General features: G+C 48.8%; 1 protein-coding gene across 1 annotated transcript in view; it reads left to right on the top strand.

The window, feature by feature from the left end:
* LOC145341323 (uncharacterized protein C3orf18-like) overlaps positions 1–22,040 on the top strand; it is a 72,291-nt gene extending 50,251 nt beyond the window's left edge. The window contains exons 2-5 of the mRNA XM_080186236.1: positions 6,324–6,697; positions 12,274–12,299; positions 19,811–19,937; positions 21,569–22,040. Coding sequence (XP_080042362.1) covers positions 6,449–6,697; positions 12,274–12,299; positions 19,811–19,937; positions 21,569–21,649 — 483 coding nt within the window. The 5' untranslated portion in view covers positions 6,324–6,448 and the 3' untranslated portion in view covers positions 21,650–22,040. The remainder of the gene's footprint in view (positions 1–6,323; positions 6,698–12,273; positions 12,300–19,810; positions 19,938–21,568) is intronic.
* The last annotated feature ends 472 nt before the right edge of the window (positions 22,041–22,512 follow it).

The raw sequence follows: 22,512 nt of genomic DNA on the forward strand, positions 1-22,512 counted from the left end.
ATTCACAATCATTGGAGGACTCTCTCTTTTTGAAATGTGGTCACTGTTGTAATGCTGGAAATGTGCCTGCCAATCTTTACACAGCAAGATCCCAAGGCTTTTGGCTAAGTGCTGGTAAATGGGATTAGTGGGAGGTCAGGTGTTTCTCATGTGTTGGTGCAGACTCAATGGGCTGAAGGGCCTCTTCTGCTCTATACGATTCCATGATCATGCACCCCAGACATTCTCTCGTCTGTCTTCTTCTATTGGGAAAAAGATACAAAAGTCTGAGGTCACGTACCAATCGGCTCAAGGTCAGCTTCTTCCCTGCTGCTGTCAGGCTTTTGAATGGACCTACCTTGCACTAAGTTGATCCTTCTCTACTCCCCAAGCTACGACTCTAACACTACATTCTGCACTCTCTCCTTTTCTTCTCTATGAACAGTATGCTTTGTCTGTATAGTTAAAGTTTATTTGTTAGTCACAAGTAAAGCTTGCATTAACACTGCAATGGAATTATTGTGAAATTTCCCCTAGTCCCAACACTTCGGCGCCTGTTTGGGTCAATGCATCTAACCAGCATGTCTTTCAGACTGTAGGAGGAAACTGGAGCACGCGGAGGAAACCCATGCAAACAAGGGGGTGGGGGAACGTGCAGACTCTGCACAGACAGTGACCCAAGCCAAGAATTGAACCTGGGTCCCTGGCGCTGTGAGGCAGCAGTGCTAACCGCTGTGCTGTCCCACAAGCACACAAGTAATAATACTTTTCTCTGTATTACATTTAGGATACAGATGAGGAGACATTTCTTCACCCAGAGAGCGGTGAGCCTGTGGAATTCATTATCACAGGAAGTAGTTGATGCCAAAACATTGAATGTATTCAAGAGGTGGCTGGATATAGCACTTGGGGTGAATGGGATCAAAGGTTATGGGGAGAAAGCAGGATTAGGCTGTTGAGTTGTACGATCAGCCATTATCATGATGAATGGCGGAGCAGGCTCGAAGGGACAATTATAATATATGTGACAATAATAAATCCCATCAAATGAAATCAACAGCAATGTGGGCGGCACGGTAGCACAGCGGTTAGCACTGCTGCTTCACAGCTCCAGGGTCCTGGGTTCGATTCCCGGCTAGGGTCACTGTCTGTGTGGAGTTTGCACATTCTCCTCGTGTCTGCGTGGGTTTGCTCCTCCCACAGTCCAAAGATGTGTGGGTTAGGTTGATTGGCCATGCTAACAAAATTGCCCCTTAGTGTCCCGGGATGTGTAGGTTAGCGGGCAGATGTGTAGGGATAGGGCCTGGGTAGGATTGTGGTCTTGTGGTCGGGGCAGACTCGATGGGCCAAAGGGCTTATTTCTGCACTGTAGGGTTCTATGTTCTATGATAACAAAGAGATTATCTGTTCTGCTGATAGTGATTGAGGGATAAATACTGGCCCTCTTTGAGATAGTGTTATTGGAATCTTTATATCGAACTGAGATAGCTGGCAGGGCTAAACGTCCCAACTGAATGTTGACATTCTGACAGTGCAGTGCTGTCTCTGCGCCGCGCTGGATGTGTTCACTGCATTAGATGCTTAGATTTGGGACTTAAATCCACAACTTTCTGAAACAGAATTTGACAGTGCTTCCTGGCATCACTGGGAGATTTCCCGTGTATGTAACTTAGCACTCCATTTCTGGTACAATCTCCAGTACTGATGCTGTGTCCGATAGTATGACTATATGGCACAGTGGTTATGGCACTGCTGCCTCACAGCGCCAGGGGCCCAGGTTCAATTCTAGCCTCGGGTCACTCTCTGTGTGTGGAGTTTGCACATTCTCCCCGTGTCTGTGTGGGTTTTCTCCGGGTGCTCCGATTTCCTCCCACACCCCAAAAACGTGCTTTTTAGGCTGATTGGTGTCAATAAATTGACCCTGAATTGGATCTCCCTGAATCTGGCGTACATATAATTCCCTAAATTTGCACCCCCTTTATTGTGGAGTTCCACTAGAGGTAGACAAAAACGTCGACGATCGACGAAAGACTTGAATAAGGCACTCAGTGAGAGTTAAAATGGGTGGTGTGGGCTTGTAGGGCAGAAGGGCCTGTTTCCTGTGCTGGGCTGTTCTTTTGTTCTATTCTCCCTGTGAAACAATACTTTTCATTGTATGCTAATAGATGTGACAATAATAAATCAAATCAAAACCAAAGTCTGCGTGGGTTTCCTCCAGGTGTTCTGGTTTCCTCCCACACTCCAAAGATATGCTGGTTTGCTAGATTGGCCATGCTAAATGCGTGGGGTTATGGGGTAAAGGCAGATGGATGTATCTGCGTAAGATGCTCTGTTAGAGAATCATTGTGGACTTGATGGGCTGAATGGCCTTCTGTAGGGATTTTAAGATTCTATGATTCCAGATCCTAACCACTCTCTGTGCAAAAAAAAATTTTTCCTCCTGTCCCCTCTGAGTCTGTTTGCCATTTATTTTATGTTAGTGTCCTCTGGTTCTCGACTCTTCTGCCAATGAGAACAGGTTTCATAGAATCCTACAGTGCAGAAGGAGGCCATTTGGCCCATTGAGCCTGCACTGACCACAATCCCACCCAGGCCCTATCCCCATAACCCTAGCTAGTCCTCCTGACATGAAAGAGCAATTTAGCATGGCCAATGCACCTTAACCCGCACATCTTCAAACTGTGGGAGGAAACCGGAGCACCCGGACGAAACCCACACAGACACAGGGAGAATGTGCAAACTCCACACAGACAGTGACCCAAGCCAGGAATCGAACCCAGGTCCCTGCCGCTGTAAGGCAGCGATGCTAACCACTGTGCCACTGTTTCTCCCTGTCTTCCCTGTGTAATTCCTTCCAGATTTTGTAAATCTCTTTCAAAAGGGAATGTTTTCTATGCAGTTCAGACGAATGAGGGGGATCTCACAGAGACTTATAAAATTCTAACAAGACTAGACAGGGAGGATGTTCCCAATGGTGGGGGAGTCCAGAACCAGGGGTCACAGTCTGAGGATATAGGATAGATCACTTAGGATAGAGATGAGGAGACATTTCTTCACCCAAAGAGTGGTGAGCCTGTGGAATTCATTACCACAGGAAGTAGTTGATGCCAAAACATTGAATGTATTCAATGTTTGGGCATCAACTCTGTACAAAACTCTAGTGCGGCCGCACTTGGAGTATTGCGTACAGTTCTGGTTGCCGCATTATAAGAAAGATGTGGAGGCATTGGAAAGGGTGCAGGGGAGGTTTACCAGGATGTTGCCTGGTATGGTGGGAAGGTCTTATGAGGAAAGGCTGAGGGACTTGAGGTTGTTTTCGTTAGAAAGAAGGAGGTTAAGAGGTGACCTAATTGAGGCATACAAGATGATCAGAGGGTTAGATAGGATGGACAGTGAGAGCCTTTTTCCTCGGATGGTGATGGCTAACACGAGGGGACATAGCTTTAAATTGAGGGGTGGTAATTAGAGGACAGATGTCAGAGGTAGATTCTTTACTCAGAGGGTAGTAAGGGTGTGGAATGCCCTGCCTACAGCAGTTGTGAATTCGCCAACTTTAATGGCATTCAAATGGTCATTGGATAGGCATATGGATAATATTGGAATAGTTTAGGTTAGAGGGTCATTAGATTGGCTCCACTGATCAATGCAACATCAAGGTCCGAAGGGCCTGTACTGCGCTGTAATGTTCTATGTTCTAGAGGCAGCTGGATATAGCACTTGGGGCAAATGGGATCAAAAGATGTGGGGAGAAAGCAGGATGAGGGTGTTGAGTTGGACGATCGGCCGTTATCATGATGAATGGTACAGCAGGCTGGAAGGCCTGAATAACCTCCTCCTGCTCCTATCTTCTACGTTTCTACAAAGCTCCTCTGAACTTTTCTTGTCCCGAAGGAGAATAACTCTCAATCCATATTAACGTAATAAAACATTCCACAGTAGCTCACAAAAACCTTATAAAACAGAAGTTGACAGCCTCCTGCTCAAAGATACAGACACAGTGGCCCTGATTTAATTGGGGCCGTGAAGCAAGCAAAATGGTATTCTCCGCTGCCTCAGGCGCGATCTTATGAGCATCGGGGGGGGGGGGGGGGGGGGGGTGCGTACCAGTAAAATTCCAACCAGTGTCTAAAATCCAGCGACTTGAAAGCCAGGCATGTTTGAGAGCCAGGCAGACTTTTTAAGGTGCGGTGTATGAATTTTAATTACTATTAGATGAATTAAATAACTTAAGCAAAAACAGAAAATGCTGGAAAAGCTCGGCAGGTCTGACAGCCTCTACAGAGTGAGAAACAGAGTGAATGTTTCGAGTCTACCTGACTCTTCTTCAGAACGTAAAGAGAGAGAGAAATGTGATGGGTTTTATACTGCGTGAGTGGAGACGGGGCAGCTGGAGCAGTATACAAGGTCAGGGGTTGGTTCTAGTTAAGAGAGGTTGCAACAGAGATGTGTAAGGCAGCGGAGGAAGTGTTAATGGCCGGAGTAGATGCTGGTAGATGAATAATGGTAAAATATCAGAATGTGTTAATGGGAGAACAAAGAACAGTGCTCAGCCAAAGCAAAACGGTAGAACAAGTGACAGATGGCCCAGTGGGGGAGGGCAGGAATAATTTAGAGCTTTATTCAGCTCGTCACCGTATCAGTGTGGTGGTGTGCCTGTCGTTTCCCACGCACCGAGAGGTCCGAGCAAGATCTGACCCAGCACACTCCAAAGTGCCCGAGCCAAAAACCAGTAAGTCTCAGTCCCCGAGTTGCCAGTTTTCAGATCTCTACTTGTACTATTGGGGTGGCACAGTGGTTAGCATTGCTGCCTCACAGTGCCAGGGACCTGGGTTCAATTCTGTCCCCGGGTCACTGTCTGTGTGGAGTCTGCACATTCTCCCCATGTCTGCTTGGGTTTCCTCTGGGTACTCTGATTTCCTCCCACAATCCGAAAGACGTGTTGGTTAGGGTGCATTGGCCATGTTAAATTCCACCTCGGTGTTCCTGAACAGGCACCGGAGTGTGGCAACTAGGGGATTTTCACAGTAGCTTCATTACAGTGTTAATGTGATTACTAACTTTACTTTATAGTGGGGGAGTCAGTGCTGGCAATCTCCGGTTTCCTCCCGCAGTTGAAAGATGTGCAGGTTAGGTGCATTGGCCATGATAAATTGCCCCTTAGTGTCAGGGGGACTAGCTGGAGTAAATGCATGGGGTTATGGGGATAGGGTCTGGGTGGGATTGAGGTCAGCGCAAACTTGATGGGGTGAATGGCCTCCTTTTGTACTGTATGATTGTATGATTATGGCCAAGGTCCGAATGTTTTAGGAAGCAACTTAAAGGAGGATCAAGATTTGGAGAGGCAGTAAGGATTAGAGAAGGAATTCCAGAGCTTTAGGTTCGAGGCAGAGAGTTAGAGAGACGGAGAAGTTTAGAGAGGCAACCTCAGTGCTTAGGGTCCAGACAGCCAGAGGCAAGGCCACCAATAGTGGAGCAATGAAAATCAGGGATACTGAAGAGGTGAAAATTCAAGGAGCACAGATACCTTGGAAGACTGCATGGCTGGAGAAGATAAGAGCTATGGAGGGGTGCGGCCACAGACGGACTTTTACAGTGAACCAAGTCACATTTGAAGAACAACAAGCAAAGAGCAAAGAACAAAGAGCAGTACAGCACAGAAACAGGCCCTTCGGCCCGCCAAACCTATGCCAATCAGGATGCCTGCCTAAACTAAAACCACATACCCTTACAGAGTCCGTATCCTCCCACTCCCATCCTATTCATGTATCTGTATAGATGCCCCTTAAATGTCGCTATCGTACCTGCTCCCAACACCTCCCTGGGCAGCGAGTTCCAGACATTCACCACCCTCTGTGTAAAAAACTTGCCTCACACACCTCCTCTAAACTTTTCCCCCACGCACATTAAACCTATGTGCCCTAGTACTTGACTTTTCTAGCCTAGGAAAGAACATCTGACTATCCACTCTGTTCATTGCCACTCAGAATCTTGTAAACATCTATCAGGTCTCCCCTCAACTCCATCATTCCAATGAGAACAAGCTGAGTTTCTCCAACTTCTCCTCATAGCTAATACCCTCCAGACCAGGCAACACCCTGGTAAATCTCTTCTGTACCCTCTCCAAAGCCTCCACATCCTTCTGGCAGTGTGGTGATCAGAATTGTAAATGAGACCAAGCTAAGGTTCTGTACAATTGCAGAATCCTAATCCTAAAAAAGAGATTTGAGCGTGTTGGATGGTAAGACTGAGGGTGGTCGGTCTGGAAGACTTTCTGACCATGGACTTGCTTATTGAGTGTCTGCTTTGCCTCGGTGAGTGGTGACCTCCCTTTAATCGTGTTTCAGATATCGCAGTGAGTGGTGTGATGGTTAGCTGGAGGCCTCGCCAGAATGATGCTGTTGAGATGGGAGTTTGGTGTCTTTCAGGCTGAGCCACATAAAGAGGCGACGGGCCAGAGCAACCCCGGAGGATGTCGCTGCTATTAGTCGATGTCAGCTACAACGCATCCAACATGGCCGCCTCCTTCCTCAGCCTGACACCTCAACCGGAGCACGACAATGTCACAGACAAGATGGCTTTTCAAACGGTAACCATGGTGACAAATGGTACCAACGCCACTGCCCTTCCACCGCCTAATGTGGTCACTGAAAGATCAAGCCTGGGACTGGTGCTTGTACCGGTGGGAATCGTCACTATTATAGCGTTAACTGTGGCTATGGTAAGTCAGTTTGTTTATCTTGCCCCATTTCAACCTTGGATAAATACTTTTTTTTTTGTTTTTATTCCAATTCAATCCAATCACGTCCAATTCAGAGTCCCAACAAGTTGAGAGACCCCTGATCCAAGCCGACAAGACAGGACCCCCACCCCCGTCCCGGGCCCAATCCACACGATCCAAGCCGACCGGAGCAGGCACCGCACCCTCCCCACCAAGGCCCGACCCCACCCGCACCCCAGCCAAGAGGCCGAGATGACACCCCACAAAATTGCTTCAAATGAAGCCGAAATGCAAGCCAATGACACCAGCCAAGCACAGCTCCTCAACACCACACTTCACCTCAGCCAAAAGGCAGAGAAGCGATGATCAGGAAGAAAATGAGGAATTATGGGGAAAGAGCAAGGAAACCCCTGGCTCATTCAAAAGTTTATTTATTTGTGTCATAAGTAGGCTTACATTAACACTGCGATGAAGTTACTGTGAAAATCCCCGAGTCACCACACTCCGCCGCCTGTTTGGGCACACTGATGGAGAATTTAGCATGGCCAATAACCCTAACCAGAGCTTCGTTTAGACTGTGGGCGGAAACTGGAGCATCTGGAGGAAACCCATGCAGATATGGGGAGAATGCGCAGACTCCGCGCACAGAGAGTGATCCAAGCCAAGGATCAAACCCGGGTCCCTGGGGCTGTGAGGAAGCAGTGCTAACCACTGTAGGCCAGCACAGGAATGACGGGTCATCAGGTTTCCTTCCGTCTCACCTCATTCTATGTATTCTTGTTTCTCTTTTGATTTTGCAGCCCCCTCCCCTCCACACCACCAGCCCCCCCACCCGCTCCCCATTCCCACATTCCCAGCATCACTGCCCAGCTGTGTGCCTCTCTTGATGTTTCTCACCAGGTGTGTGAAACCCTTTCCATGGAGCCCTCTCCAGGAACGAGGCACACAGCTTGTCTATCAATGTCCCAAGGGCTCTGCCTAACACTTGTATCCCACTGTGTAAGCTCAAACCTTCCCAAGATGTCCCACCACAGAGTCACCACAACTGCCTACCAAACTTTGGAGAGAGTGCAAAAGAATGTTCACCAGGGTGTTGCCTGGTCTGGAGGGCAATGGCTGTGAGAAGAGGATGAATAAACTAGGATTGTTTTTACTGGAAAGGTGGACACTGAGGAGCAAACTGATAGAGCTCTACAAAATGATGGGAGACATAGACAGGGTGGATAGTCAGGGACTTTTTCCCCAGGGTGGAAATGTCAATTATAAGGGGGCACAGGTTCAATCCGACAGGGGGAAAGTTTAAGGGAGGTATACGGGGGATGTTTTTCACTCAGAGAGTGGTGGGTGCCTGGAACGCGCTGCCAGAGGAGGTGGTAGAAGCAGGCACATTAGCAATATTTAACAGACATGTGGATGGATACATAAATAGGGAGGAAATAGAGCGACATAGACTAAGTAAGGACAGAAGGTTTTGTTTTTAGCTGAGTTAGGGCACCATGATTCAAAATAGCAGCATGGGCTTGTTGGGCCGAAGGGCCTCTTTCCTGTGCTGTGTTGTTCTTTGTTCTTTGTGTGATTGGCATAGGCTTGGAGGGCCGAAGGGCCTGTTCCTGTGCTGTGGTTTTCTTCGTTCTGGCTGTTCTCCAAAGGAATTCTGAGGCAATGAGAATCTCAGATAATGAGACTGGAATAGAGAGTAACATTTCAAAACTTGCGGATGACACCTAAACTTGGAGGTTTGGCAGACATTGAGGATGGGAGCTGATTGGCCGTAACGTGGTAAAGGTAGGCTAGCGGAATTGGCAGAGAGGTGGCAAGTGGAGTCTGTTACTGAGAAATGTGAGATCATGTGTGAGATTCTCTGGCCGTTCACGCCAGCAGGATTCTCCGGCCCTGTGACAGTGGGCAGAGATTTGACTGAGCGCCAAATTCTCGATCCTGGCTTGGAGCGGTAGAGGGGTGTGAAGGGACAGAGAATCCTGGCCAATTTATTTACCCAAAGCTGATAGGGGAGAGGCAATATAGAGTTAATTCTAAAGTGTAAAATTTATTTACTAATGCCACAAGTAGGCTAATGTTCACACTGCAATGAAGTCACTGTGAAAATCCCCTAGTCGCTGCACTCTGGCGCCTGTTTGGTTACACTGAGGGAGAATTTAGCACGGCCAATCAGTACGCCTTTGGACTGTGGGAGGAAACCAGAGCACCTGGAGTAAACCCACTCAGACACGGGGAGAACATGCAGATTCCACACAGACAATGACCCAAGTTGGGATTTTGAACCCGGGTCCTTGGTGCTGTGAGGCAACAGTGCTAACCACTGTGTCACCGTGCCGTCCATCATGGACAGATCCATAACCCTCAATTCCTTCACTGTTCAAAAATTTATCCATTCTTGCCTTAGGAACATTCAATGAGGGAGCCTCAACTGCTTCACTGGCAGGGAATCCCACAGATTCACAGCCCTTACTACCACAGAGCACCCAGTCAGAAATGGGTGGATTGGGGTGACTTTCTTATCTTTAAACTCCCCAAGGGAGTTATAATTTCTCCCAGAGCAATATCCTTGGCCCAGACAGCAGTCCATGGGTTAATATAAGGCTACCTCTGGCTAGTGAGTGAGCAGCACAGAGTTAAGAGCGCTGAACAACTGTAGAGCCTAAAACTCCCTCCCCCATTCTCAAACTGCTCAATGCACCATTGGAGGGTCTAAAAATAGATAAGTCCCCTGGTCCGGATGGGATTTACCCCAGGATTCTCTGGGAGGCAAGAGAAGTGATTGCAGAGCCTCTGGCTCTGATCTTCAGGTCGTCGTTGGCCTCTGGTATAGTACCAGATGATTGGAGGTTAGCGAATGTTGTCCCATTGTTTAAGAAGGGGAACAGAGACTTCCCCGGGAATTATAGACCGGTGAGTCTCACTTCTGTTGTGGGCAAGGTTTTGGAAAAAATTATTAGGGATAGGATTTATAGTTATTTGGAGAGTAATGAGTTGATTGGAGATAGTCAGCATGGTTTTGTGGCGGGTAGGTCGTGCCTTACTAACCTTATTGAGTTTTTTGAGAAAGTGACCAAAGAGGTGGATGGGGGTAAGGCAGTGGACGTGGTGTATATGGATTTTAGTAAGGCGTTTGATAAGGTTCACCATGGTAGGTTTCTGCACAAAATGCAGATGTATGGGATTGGGGGTGATCTAGGGAACTGGATTAGGAATTGGCTAGCGGATAGGAGACAGAGGGAAGTGGTTGACGGTAAATATTCATCATGGAGTTCGGTTACAAGTGGTGTGCCTCAGGGATCTGTGTTGGGGCCACTGCTGTTTGTGATTTTTATTAATGATCTGGATGAGGGTATAGTTGGGTGGATCAGTAAATTTGCTGATGACACCAAAGTCGGAGGTGTGGTAGATAGTGAGGAAGGGTGTCATAGTTTGCAGGAAGACTTAGACAGGTTGCAGAGCTGGGCCGAGAGGTGGCGGATGGAGTTTAATGCAGAGAAATGTGAGGTAATTCACTTTGGTAGGAATAACAGATGTGTTGAGTATAGGGCTAACGGGAAGACTTTGAATAGTGTGGAGGAGCAGAGGGATCTAGGTGTATGTGTACATAGATCCCTGAAAGTTGGGAATCAAGTAGATAAGGTTGTTAAGAAGGCATACAGTGTCTTGGCGTTTATTGGTAGGGGGATTGAATTTAGGAGTCGTAGCGTTATGTTGCAACTGTACACAACTCTGGTGAGGCCGCACTTGGAGTATTGTGTGCAGTTCTGGTCCCCACATTACAGGAAGGATGTGGAGGCTTTGGAGAGGGTGCAGAGGAGGTTTACCAGGATGTTGCCTGGTATGGAGGGGAGATCCTATGAGGAGAGGCTGAGGGATTTGGGGTTGTTTTCGCTGGAAAGAAGGCGGCTAAGAGGGGATCTTATTGAAACATATAAGATGATTAGAGGTTTAGATAGGGTGGATAGTGATAGCCTTTTTCCTCTGATGGAAAAATCTAGCACGAGGGGGCATGGCTTTAAACTAAGGGGGGGTAGTTATAGGACGGATGTCAGGGGTAGGTTCTTTACCCAGAGGGTGGTGAGGGATTGGAATGCCCTGCCTGCTGCAGTTGTAAATGCGCCTAGTTTGGGGGCGTTTAAGAGGTCTGTGGATAGGTTTATGGACGAAAAGGGATTGGTTTAGGTTAGTGGGTCATTGTTGTTTTTTTTTTAACTGGTCGGCGCAACATCGTGGGCCGAAGGGCCTGTTCTGCGCTGTAATGTTCTATGTTCTATGTTCTAAAGTTATGAAAACCGGGAGGATTTTGAGGGGGGTGGTTTATGTGCATAGACTTTGAAGGTGATAGGACTTTCCGAGAGAATAGGGAGCAAAACATATGAGATCTTGGGATTCATAAATAGAAGTCTTGAGTACACAAGTGGGGAAGTTAGGCAGAACCTTTATAAAGCTCCGAATAGGCCAGAAGTGGAGAACTGCATTCTGTTCTTTAGGAAGGATATGAGGGTGTTAGAGAGGCTACAGAGGTGATGGTTCCAGAATGAGGGATTTTAGCGATTGGAGGTTAGATTGGAGAAGCTGGGGTTGCTCTCCTTGGAGCAACAGAGATTGAGGGGAGATTTGAGAGAGATGCGTGGGTTGTGACAGATTGAGATAGACAAAAAAATTTCACATAGTGAGGAGATAATGACCTGGAACTCTGTTGGGGTGGGGGTGGGGGAGGGGGGTGGGGTGGGTGGCTGGGTGAGGGGGTTTGTTCGCACTGCTGCCTCACAGCGCCAGGACCCGGGTTCAATTCCGGCCTCAGGTCACTTTCTGTGTGGACTCAGCACATTCTCCCTGTGTCTGCATGGGTTTCCTCCAGGAGCTCCGGTTTCCTCCCACACTCCAAAGATGTGCGGGTTAGGTTGATTGGCTGTGCTAAATTTCCCCTTAATATCAGGGGGATTAGCAGGGTAATTATGTGGGCTTATGGGAATAGAGTGGGATTGCCGTCAGTGCAGTCTTGAGGGGCCGAATGGCCTCCTTCTGCACTGTAGGGATTCTATGAATGACTCTAACTTAGCTGGTAATTGCAATGCCTATTTTATGCCTGTAAATTGGGTACACAATGTTTAATTAATGGATTAGTATCGGCCTCCCACCTGAAGCATGACCCTGGCTTTATAGATGGTAAGAAGTCTCATAACACCAGGTTAAATTCCAATAGGTTATTTGGTAGCACAAGCTTTTGGAGCGCTGCCCCTTCATCACTCACCTCGTGAAGGAGCAGCACTCCAAAAGGTCATGCTACCAAATAAACCTGTTAGACTTTGACCTGGTGTTGTGAGACTACTTACCGTGCCTACCCCAGCCCAACGCTGGCATCTCCACAACATTGTGATATACCTGGCCAGACTTTCTACCATCTTCTGCTGTTATTTCAGAATTCGGCATGTTCCCCTCTGGTGTCCAGTACACCTTCTCGTTCCTGCGATCACATTTTTTTCCTCATCACTCTTCAGTATTAAGTTTCTTCTCTGTATTATTTTTGCCGTTGCTATATTGGACACTAATGAGTAATCTTTCCTTGAATTCAGGTCCTGTACATCAGGAAGAGGAAAAGGTGAGTCTACTTGGTTTCTTTTTCCTCTGAAAAGTTTGGCAAAATTCTCCTGGTTTTCATAACTTTCTAACTAGCCAGAGGTAGCCTTATATTAACCCATGGACTGCTGTCTGGGCCAAGGATATTGCTCTGGGAGGAATTTTTACTCGAAGAAAGTTACCCCAATCCACCCATTTCTGACTGGGCACTCTGTGGTAGCAAGGCCTGTGAATCTGTGGGATTCCCTGCCCAGCTGAGGCTACCTCATTGAATGTTTTTAAGGCAAGGATAGATACATTTTTGAAGGAATTAAGGGTTATGGTGAGCGGGCGGGTAAGTGGAGCTGAGTCCACGAAGAGATCAGCCATGACCTTATTGAATGGCGGAGCAGGCTCGAGGGGCCAGATGGCCTACCCCTGCTCCTTACCTTACTGAGGTGTGTAAAATCACAAGGGCATAGATAAGATGAACACACATAGTCTTCTTCCCCAGAGAAGGGGAATTAAAAACTAGAGGGCATAGGTTTAAGGTGAGAGGGGAAAGGGATCCAAGGGGCGAGCTGTTCACGAAGAGGGTGGTGCAGATATGGGATTAGCTGCCAGAGAAAATGGTTGAGGCGGGTGTATCACCAACACTAACAAAGCATTTGGATAAGTACATGGATGGGGAAGGATTAGGGGGACATGGGACAAACGTGGGCAATTGGGACTAGCTGGGAGGGCACCGCGGTCAGCATGGACTGGTTGGGCCGAAGGGCCTGTTTCCGTGCTGATACCAGACTACTTCTCAATCCCCATTCCCTCTGCTCCGTCAGTGTTTTATTTTCTTTCAGCCAGGAATGCACTAATTTTACGGCGAGAGTGTCACGGGGATGTAAGGTGGAAGAATATTAAGATCAGCCAATCCTGCCTTGACCCAGTGTCAGTCACTGAACAGCAAGGCTTACCAATAACAATCCACCTCCAGCACAGGCCAAACTCCCTCCCCCTCGGGAAAGGCCACGTCAGTAGGTTTGCCAACCCTCCGTGATTGGTGACAGTCAAGAATCATCCAATCAGCTAAGGAGGAATCTGTTCACTGTGGGGAGGCGGTGAGGATGAAGGAGCTGGATGACCATTGGCTGGAGAGTGAGGGGGTGGGCCACTTAGTGGCAGGAGGTCACATGATGAAACCCCCAGGAATACGTCCAGGCAGAGTTGGCAGCTCTAATCTGCAATACATGAGAATTTTTAAAAAAATAGTTCATTCACAGGATGTGGACATCGCTGGCTAGGCCAGCATTCATTACCTATCCCGAATCCTCTTTGAGAAAGGGGTGGTCAGCTGCCTTCTTGACTTGCTATGGTTCATGTGGTGTAGGTACGTCCACGGGGAGGGAGTTCCAGGATCTTGATCCAGCGACAGTGAAGGAACAGCTGATATATTTCCAAGTCAGGATGGTGAGAGGCTTGGAGGGGAACTTGGGTGGTGTTGCCATGTATCTGCTGCTCTTGTCCTCTTAGATGCAGAGATTGTGAGCTTGCCAGGTGCTGTCAAAGTTGCTGCAGTTAACCTTGGAGCCATTACACCCTGTTGCCAGTTTGCATTGTGAAAGAGTTAATTTCTAAGATGGTGGATGGGATGCCAATCAAGTGGGTTGCTTTCTCCTGGATGGTGTTGAGCTTCTTCATGTTGCACTCATCCTGGCAAGTGGAGCACATTCCTGGCTTGTACCTTGTAGGTGATGGACTGGCTTTGGAGAGTCAGAAATTGCTCCCAGATTCCCAGCATTTGACCTAAGTTTATTTATTTGTGTCACATGTAGGCTCACATTGACACATCAAAGAAGTTATTGTCAAAATCCCCGAATCGCTGTTCGGGTACACTGAGGGAGAATTTAGCACAGCACCTAACCAGCATGTCTTCCAGACTGTGGGAGGAAACTGGAGCATCCGGACCATGCAGTCATGGGGAGAATGTGCAAACTCCAAGCGGACAATCACCCGAGGCCAGAATTGAACGTGGGTCCCTGGTGCTGTGAGGCAGCAGTGCTAACCACTGTGCCATATTGTAGCCACAGTATTGACGTGGCTGGTCCAGTTCAGTTTCTGGTCAATGATAGTCCTCCACTCTTGGATGTTGATTGGCAGCATCTTGGCACAGTGGTTAGCACTGCTGCCTCACAGTGCCAGGGACCCGGGTTCGATTCCCCACTTGGGTCACTATCTGTGCAGAGTTTGCACATTCTCCCCATATCTGCGTGGGCATCCTTGGGTGCTCCAGTTTCCTCCCACAGTCCAAAGATGTGCTGGTTAGGTGGATTGGCCATGCTAAAATTGTCCCTCAGTGTACCCGAACAGGCACCGGAGTGTGGCAGACAGGGGGATTTTCACAATAACTTCATTGCAGTGTTAATGTAAGCCTACTTGTGATTAATAAATAAGCTTTGTTTTATTGTGGGGGGAATCAGTGATGGCAATGCTGTAGAATATTAAGAGGAGATGGTTGAATTCTCTCTTGTTGGCGCTGGTCATTGCCTGGGCACTTACGAATGTCGCTTGCCACTTAGCAATCCAAGCCTGAGAACCACCCAGGCCTTGCTGCAAATGGGCACAGCGATTGTGGAAGGAAAGGGGCACCTCTCTCCCCTGGCACTCGGTGCCCAGGGGAATTGGGTGAACACCTCTGGAGCAACAAAGGAAGATGTTGCCAAGTTGGGAAGCCCAACGCTGGCAGCTGGGTTCATCTGGTGGCTGAGGCTGGGATCAGAACTCCAGCCTTTTGATGAGGTTGTCCCAAGGATCTAAAAGTAAAGCTCATGCTCTCATCGGTATTGCGTTTCCACCCACTAGCCTCCCCATCTGCTGCTGCACAAAATAAATGTCTTTTGTAAGGTAGTTTGCTATGAATGGTGGGGCCTTTATTAAAAGCAGATCCCTCTCTGAGATATTTATTTCCCTGACGCTGTGGTTAGAGATGGATTTAGCAGTGGCCAGGCACTGGCTGTTAACGTCTCATTCACAAACAGTGCTGGCAGGATATCCGAGAGCCCTCCAGGCCGGGGTTCACCCTCCAACCGAAATAGTGCAGCTGCTCCTTGGTTCCTCTCTGACCCGCCCGCTCGCAGAGGCCATGGTGAATGACACATCCTCGTCCCTGGTTGCCCCTGTGGTTTGCCGAGTTTGCTTTGCCGATGTGACACTTGGTCGCACGGGGACCATCGACCGCAGAAACCGCCCTGACTTGTGGCCAGCCCTCAGTTCTGTCTCCCCTTCCTCCCCTGTGGATCCATTCATTAAACTGCGGACAAGTGCTGGCCGAGATAAGAGAGGGAGAGGGCGTGGCCTCCTACACTTCCTCAGGCTGGAGCTGAGCGCCCCCCCCCCCCCCCCCCCCACCGAAACCCACCCCCCCACCCCCAACCTCAGTCATCCTCCATTCATGAACATACATCATTGAAGATGAAAGGAGAAATTTGTTCCTGTTGCTAAAATTAAAGTCAAGACTTCAAAACAGTAAATGTGGGATTGTTTAAAGACCACTCACACTCCTTAACACTTTAACCCCCAATTTTAACTGCTGAGAGCTATACGGTGGGTGGTGTTGGGGAGGGGAGGGAGGGAGAGCATGGGGGGTGCGGGGGGAAATGGAAGCAGGAAGATGGAGACCCAGCTGAGTGTCCCCCTCCCCATTCTCGCAACGCCTGGGAGGTTTTTATTTAACATTCTCCCCCCCCACCCCACCCCCCAGCCCAGGTCTGAGGTTAAAATTCCAATCAGGCCCAAGAGCATCATTGGAAAAGGAAATAGGTCAGGGGTATCACAGAATCCTTACAGCGCTAAAGGAGGCCATTCGGCCCATCGAGTCTGCACCGACCGCAGTCCCGCCCAAGCCCTATCCCCATAACCCCATGCATTTACCCTCGCTAGTCCCCCTGACACTCAGGGGCAATTTAGCACGACCAATCCATCTAACCCACACATCTTTGGACTGTGGGAGAAAACCGGAGCGCCTGATGGAGACCCATGCAGACATGGGGAGAATGTGCAGCCGCCACACAGACAGCGACCCAAGCCAGGGATCGAACCCGGGTCCCTGGCACTGTGAGGCAGCAGTGCTAACCCAGTGTGCCACCCCGGTATATTACCTATAATAATCTCCCAGTGATTCTGTTGTGTGGTCTTGATGGAATGAATGGGAACTGAAAGGTCCGCTCACTCCCACTCTCCGTGTCTCTGTGTGTAACTGATCAGGCGTCTAGGGCCAGGGGACACAGATTGAGGAGAAGTGGCATTAGATGTAGAGGGGACATGAGGAAGAACAATAACAACCCCACCCTGGCCTTATCTTTGTAACTCTACATATTTACCCTGCTAATCTCCCTGACACTACGGGAGTGATTTTTCCAGCCACGCTCGCCCCAAGGCTGGAAAATCCCGTCCAAATTCACCACCCTTTGAGTGAAGAAGTTCCTCCTCAACTCCGTTCTAAACCGCCTCCCCCTTATCTTGAGGCTGTGCCCCCTAGTCCTACTGTCTTTTTTGAGCGGGAAGAGTCTCTCCACCTCTATCCTATCCATCCCATTCATCATCTTATACGTCTCAATGAGATCTCCCCTCATTCTTCTAAACTCTAACGAGTACAAGCCTAGTCTATTCAGCCTCTCCTCATAGCTCAATCCCCTCAACTCCGGTATCAGCCTAGTAAACCTCCTCTGCACTCCCTCCAGGGCCAAAATATCCTTGCGCAGGTGCGGCGCCCAAAACTGCACACAGTACTCCAGCTGCGGCCTCACCAATGCCCTATACAGCTGCAGCAAGACCTCCCTACTTTTATATTCAATCCCCCTCGCTATGAAGGCCAGCATCCCATTCGCCTTCCTGACCACCTGCTGCACCTGCAAGCTGGGTTTTTGCGACTCATGCACAAGGACCCCGAGGTCCCTCTGCACCGTCGCCTGCTGCAGTTTTTCGCCACGTAAGTGATAATCCTTCCTACCATTCTTCCTACCAAAGTGGACCACTTCACACTTGCCAACATTAAATTCCATTTGCCATTTCCTGGCCCATTCGCCCAGCCTATCTAGATCCTTCTGCAGACTCTCCTGCCCGTTGAAGTGGTGGAGGCTGCCTCGCTAAATATTTTTAAGACGCGGGTTGATGGGTTCTTGATAAGAGAGGGGATTAAGGGTTATGGGGAGAGGGCGGGAAAGTGGAACTGAGCCACGACAGATCAGCCATGATCTTATTGAATGGCGGGGCAGGCTCGAAGGGCTGGATGGCCTACTCCTGCTCCTATTTCTTATGTTCTTATGTTCTTAAAGTCAACGGATCTTTGCATGGTCCATGTGCCACCCACTAAAATTCCAGTGGCTGGCGGGATGGTAACATTCCATCCTAAGGGGCAATTTAGTAAGGCCAATCAACCTAACCCACACATCTTTGGACTGTGGGAGGAAATCGGAGCACCCGGAGGAAACTTCGAGAGAACGTGCAGAATCCACACAGTTACCCCCAAGACTAGAATTGATCCCAGGGCCTGGGCGCTGTGAGGAACCATGTTGTTGTCAAGCTTCATGACTTGTTAATTAGTGAGTTGAAAATTTGCACACAACCCCTTGTCTTCCATAGACTGGGAGGCTGGCATGAGGACTCTGGGCATTGCGTCATCGCGCCCTATTTCACATTCTTGCGGAGCTGGGGCTGGGAGCTCCACCCATTTTGCAGACTTAAAATCCAACCCCTAGTGTGTCCTGTCCACTCCCCTACTCACTCCTACCGCGGTCGAGCGTCCTGCTCGTTTTTCAATCAACGCCCCACTAGACAGAAGAATGAAAGAGAGGACAAAGCAAAGGGAGACAATCGGACAGGGAGCGAGGGAAGCAGATGAGGAATGTCTGCCCGCAGACAGGATCAGCTCGAACACTACTCAGCCAGACCACTAGATGGAGTACCACACAGATGAAAAGAAAGGCCTGGCATTTATAGAGCGCCTCATTCGCTCTTTGCAATGTTCACCCAATAATTCAAGTCCATGGAAAGGGGGGAATAAAAGAGAGAATTGCTCCAAACCCTGCTTTCCACGATCACCAGATACGCTTTACCGCCAATGAAGGAACTGTCATCACCGTCGTAATGTAAAGCCAATCTGTGCACAGCAAGATCCCACCAAACAGCAATGCAACAATGACCAATTAATCCGATTTTGTGACGTTAATTGAGGGATAGATATTGAGTGGGACGCAGGGGATAACACTGCTCTTCTTCAAAATAGTGCAATGGGATCTTTCGTATCGAACCAACCAGGCAAACGGGACCTGGGTTTAATGCCTCATTCAGAAGCGAACCCTCCTGACAGTGCAGCACTCCCTCAGTGTTGCACCATCAGCTTTGAGTTTGGTGCTCTTGCCCTGAGTGGGCCTTGAACCCAGGAAACTAGTGACTCGAAGGCGAGGATGTGAACTACAAAGCCATGCCTGACAATGTCTAACTCTTGAGCTGCAGTCGTTACTGCTTTTAGGCAAATATACAGGAGCAAGAAAAAAATAACGAAATGTAAGAAAAGAGAAGAAAGGAAGAGAGAAAAAGATGGAAGAAAAGAGAAAGGAAAACAAAATGGGCACTGATTGTAGTGTCTTTAGACATCCCAAAGTGTTTTATAGTCAATGACGTCCTTGTTAAGTGCAGTTATCTCCTCAATGTAGCAACCTCTCCATGAGTCAGTGTAACTCAACAAGTACAGAAGATGGAGTCTGGGCGATCCGAATTTTGGAGGTGGAGGGATGTGTCCACACATGGTTAAAAAGCTTGGTAAAAGAAACTTCAGATTTTGACGTTAAAAAGTTAGCAATCGAGGTGTAGAGTCGTACGGCGCAGACAAGGCCCTTCGAGTTTGCACTGACAATAATTACCACTAAAGTCGCACTAATCCCATTTTCCAGCACTTGTCCCATATCCTTGAATGTTATCATGTTTCAAGAGCTCATCCAAATACATTTTAAAGGTTGTAACATTTCCGGCTTCCCATTTTCTCATCCTGGAGTGTATTAGTCTGACTACCAGGCCGCCCGCACAATTGCCAGGCCGACCGCAAGAACGCCAGGCCGATTACACAACTGTCCGGCCGACTGCAGGACTGCCAGCCGCCCTCCAGCACCCCACCTTGATGCCCACTCTTCATCCGTCAGCCTAAGCAGGGAGTATCAGTGGGCTGGCCAACCCTGCCAACTCTCCAGCCCAAGCCTTTAGGCAGTGGCCTGGTTCCCCCTCACCTTGGGCTGGGCGATTGATGCCAGTTGTAGCGCCTCTGTGACCCTGGAGGTTGGATTGATTGGAGAGCAAGGCACACACAACTAGATTGTAGGGTTCAGCTCCAGGTTCTCGTGCTAATGAACTAACGAGGAAACTGGGGCTGACACTTGGACGAAAATCCAGGTGCCTTTTGAAAGGTATAATGCTGGCACGGTGCTTTCACCATGACGCCAGAGGGACTGTCGGTTATTGAGAAACTGCCTTTGAAAGGAGCTTCCCTGATGTATTTTGCCTCTCCGTTAGGCTGGAAAAGTTACGCCATCAGCTGATGCCCATGTACAACTTTGACCCCGGCGAGGAGCAGGACGAGCTGGAGCAGGAGCTGCTTGATCACGGCCGGGAGATGGCTTCACAAACATCCCAGAGCAAGGTAAGGAGGAGCGCCTAGAAAGGTACCAACTCCATCACCCTTTCCGTAGCATGTGTCAGTCGGTGAGGGGACAACTCTGGCAACAGCTCTTTATTTTCGCCAAATTACCCATTCAGAAGGTGCCCCCGGCTGCTGGGGCATGATCAGAGCCCGCAACCTGCCACCCGATCTCAGTGGTCATTCCCCATGTATGCCAGGTTTAATTGGGAGAGTTGGCAGTGAGAGTTTGCAATGAGGTTTGGTAGTGAGGGTTTGTTATAAGGAATAGCAGTGAGAGTTGTGATGAGGAATGGCGGTGAGCGTTTGTAATGAGGGATGGTAGTGATAGTTTGCACAAGAAATGGTGATGAGGGTTTGTAATGAGGAATGGGAATGGGATTTTGCAATGAGGGTTTGTAATGAAGAATGGTAGTGTTGGTTGTAATGAGCAATGGCAGTGAGAATTTGTAATGAGGAATGGCAGTGAGGGTTGGCAATGAGAATTGGTAATGAAGAATGGCAGTGAGGGTTTATAATGAGGAATGGCCATGAGGGTTTGTAAGGAGGAATGGCAGTGAAGGTTTGTAATGAGGAATGGCAGTGAGGGTTTGTAATGAGGAATGGTGGCGAGGGCTTGTAATGAGGAATGGCAGTGGGAGTTTGCAATGAGGGTTTGTAGTGAGGAATGGCAGTGAGGATATGTGATGAGGAATGGCAGTGGGGGTTTGTAATGAGGAATGGCAGTGAGGATATGTGATGAGGAATGGCAGTGGGGGTTTGTAATGAGGAATGGCAGTGAGGATATGTGATGAGGAATGGCAGTGGGGGTTTGTAGTGAGGAATGGCAGTGAGGATATGTGATGAGGAATGGCAGTGGGGGTTTGTAATGAGGAATGGCAGTGAGGATTGACACTTTAGGTTGACAGTGAAGGAGGGTTAACCATCTACTGAGTTAATATGATGTTATCTGACTCGATGAAGAACCCTTTTTCGATCAAACTACAGTGGGGTGTGTCTCGCCTTTGCTTGACAGGGTAGAATGTTAGAGAATTGCCGCCCTCTTAATCCCTCCTGATACTGAGCGAGGTGAAAGGCCGAGAGAGCTGACTGACGGTATTGCCCAGGGGAAGAGTGAGGTCATTCACTTCGGACGCAGAGTGAAGATAGATCCAAATATTTTCTAAACGGTGAGAACTTTGCAGGAGTGGTAAGATGTAGAGATTGAAATATAGGAGCGGTCGAGACATGAGGAGTTGAATAACGTAGTAGTCAATCTGTGTTCCTAAAGACAATATTTATCCCCAATAAATTTATATTCCTGGGATAACTGAGGACCCAACTCTATATCTTGGCTGTCGGTGGAACATTGAAGATTCTGGCTGCCAGCTTGTGGAGGCGGGCGGCGTACAGGTCAGATTCTGTTGTGAATTTGATGGTTGAAATGCAACTGAAAGAAATGACGTTTAAAAAGATCACCCCACCGCTTCCTCAATATGGGAAAAAGGGAGAAGGTGGGGTATGTGATTTAAGAGTTAACAAAACACCGGAGCCTGCCAGGATGACTATCAAACAGAACAGAAAGAGGGGGGAGTGAAGGAGGTAAATTCTGACTTGCCGCTGAGTGACTCATTTCCATGTTCCTTTTTCCCTAGATTCTGATGCCAAGTCAAGGAACGTTGCAGAGACCCAGCAGGCTTGTCTTCACTGATGTGGCCAATGCCATTCATGCCTGAATGTTACTGAAGCGGGCTTCAGGCAGTGACAGGGAGGGTCACTGTGTGCATGGTCGTGTGATGTACTTCCAGTCATATACACATTCCGAATATGGCCTAGTCTCGCCTCCACCACCTTCGCCCCCCAACTCCCCCGCCGCAACCGCCTCATCCCCAGATCTCCAACTTATTGGTCACACTTAGACACTTTGAGTAACCTCCGTACACGCGAGGCAAGGAGACAGGTTTGTTCCCAGACAGGCGGCTGGAGGTGGAAAAGTGCTGGGGAGGTTTGGGATTCACCAAGAGGGTGAATGGATCAGTGACCGGGTTCGGATAGTTTATGTGAATCCCACCCGTTTTGCTGCTGAGGTACTGGGCTGAATTTTGAGTGCTCTCGCTTGGTGGAAAGGAGGTGCTAGCCATTTGTGCACCCTCCCCCCCCCCCCCACCCCACCGACCCTCCCCCACCCTCCCCCTCCACACTCCACCACAGACAATCACAGGGAAAAAAGCTTCATGCTCCTTCCCACTCTGGTTTCTGGCAATGCCCCCATTCCCCACTCTGAGCCCACCCACCGCTGGCCGGATGGAACTCACAGACTCATCGCGGTTCACAGCATGGAAACAGGCCCTTCGGCCCAACTTGTCCGTGCTGCCCAGTCTTCACCATTAAGCTAGTCCCAATTGCCCGCATTTGGCCCATACCCCTCTATACCCATCTTACCCGTGTAACTGTCTAAATGCTTTTTAAAAGACAAAATTGTACCCGCCTCTACTACTACCTCTGGCAGCTTGTTCCAGACACTCACCAACCTCTGCGAGAAAAAATTGCCCCTCTGGACCCTTTTGTATCTCTCCCCTCTCACCTTAAACCTATACCC

Source organism: Carcharhinus amblyrhynchos, chromosome 3, assembly GCF_965287045.1.
Source record: "Carcharhinus amblyrhynchos chromosome 3, sCarAmb.v2.hapA, whole genome shotgun sequence".
Classification (NCBI taxonomy): Eukaryota; Metazoa; Chordata; class Chondrichthyes; order Carcharhiniformes; family Carcharhinidae; genus Carcharhinus; species Carcharhinus amblyrhynchos.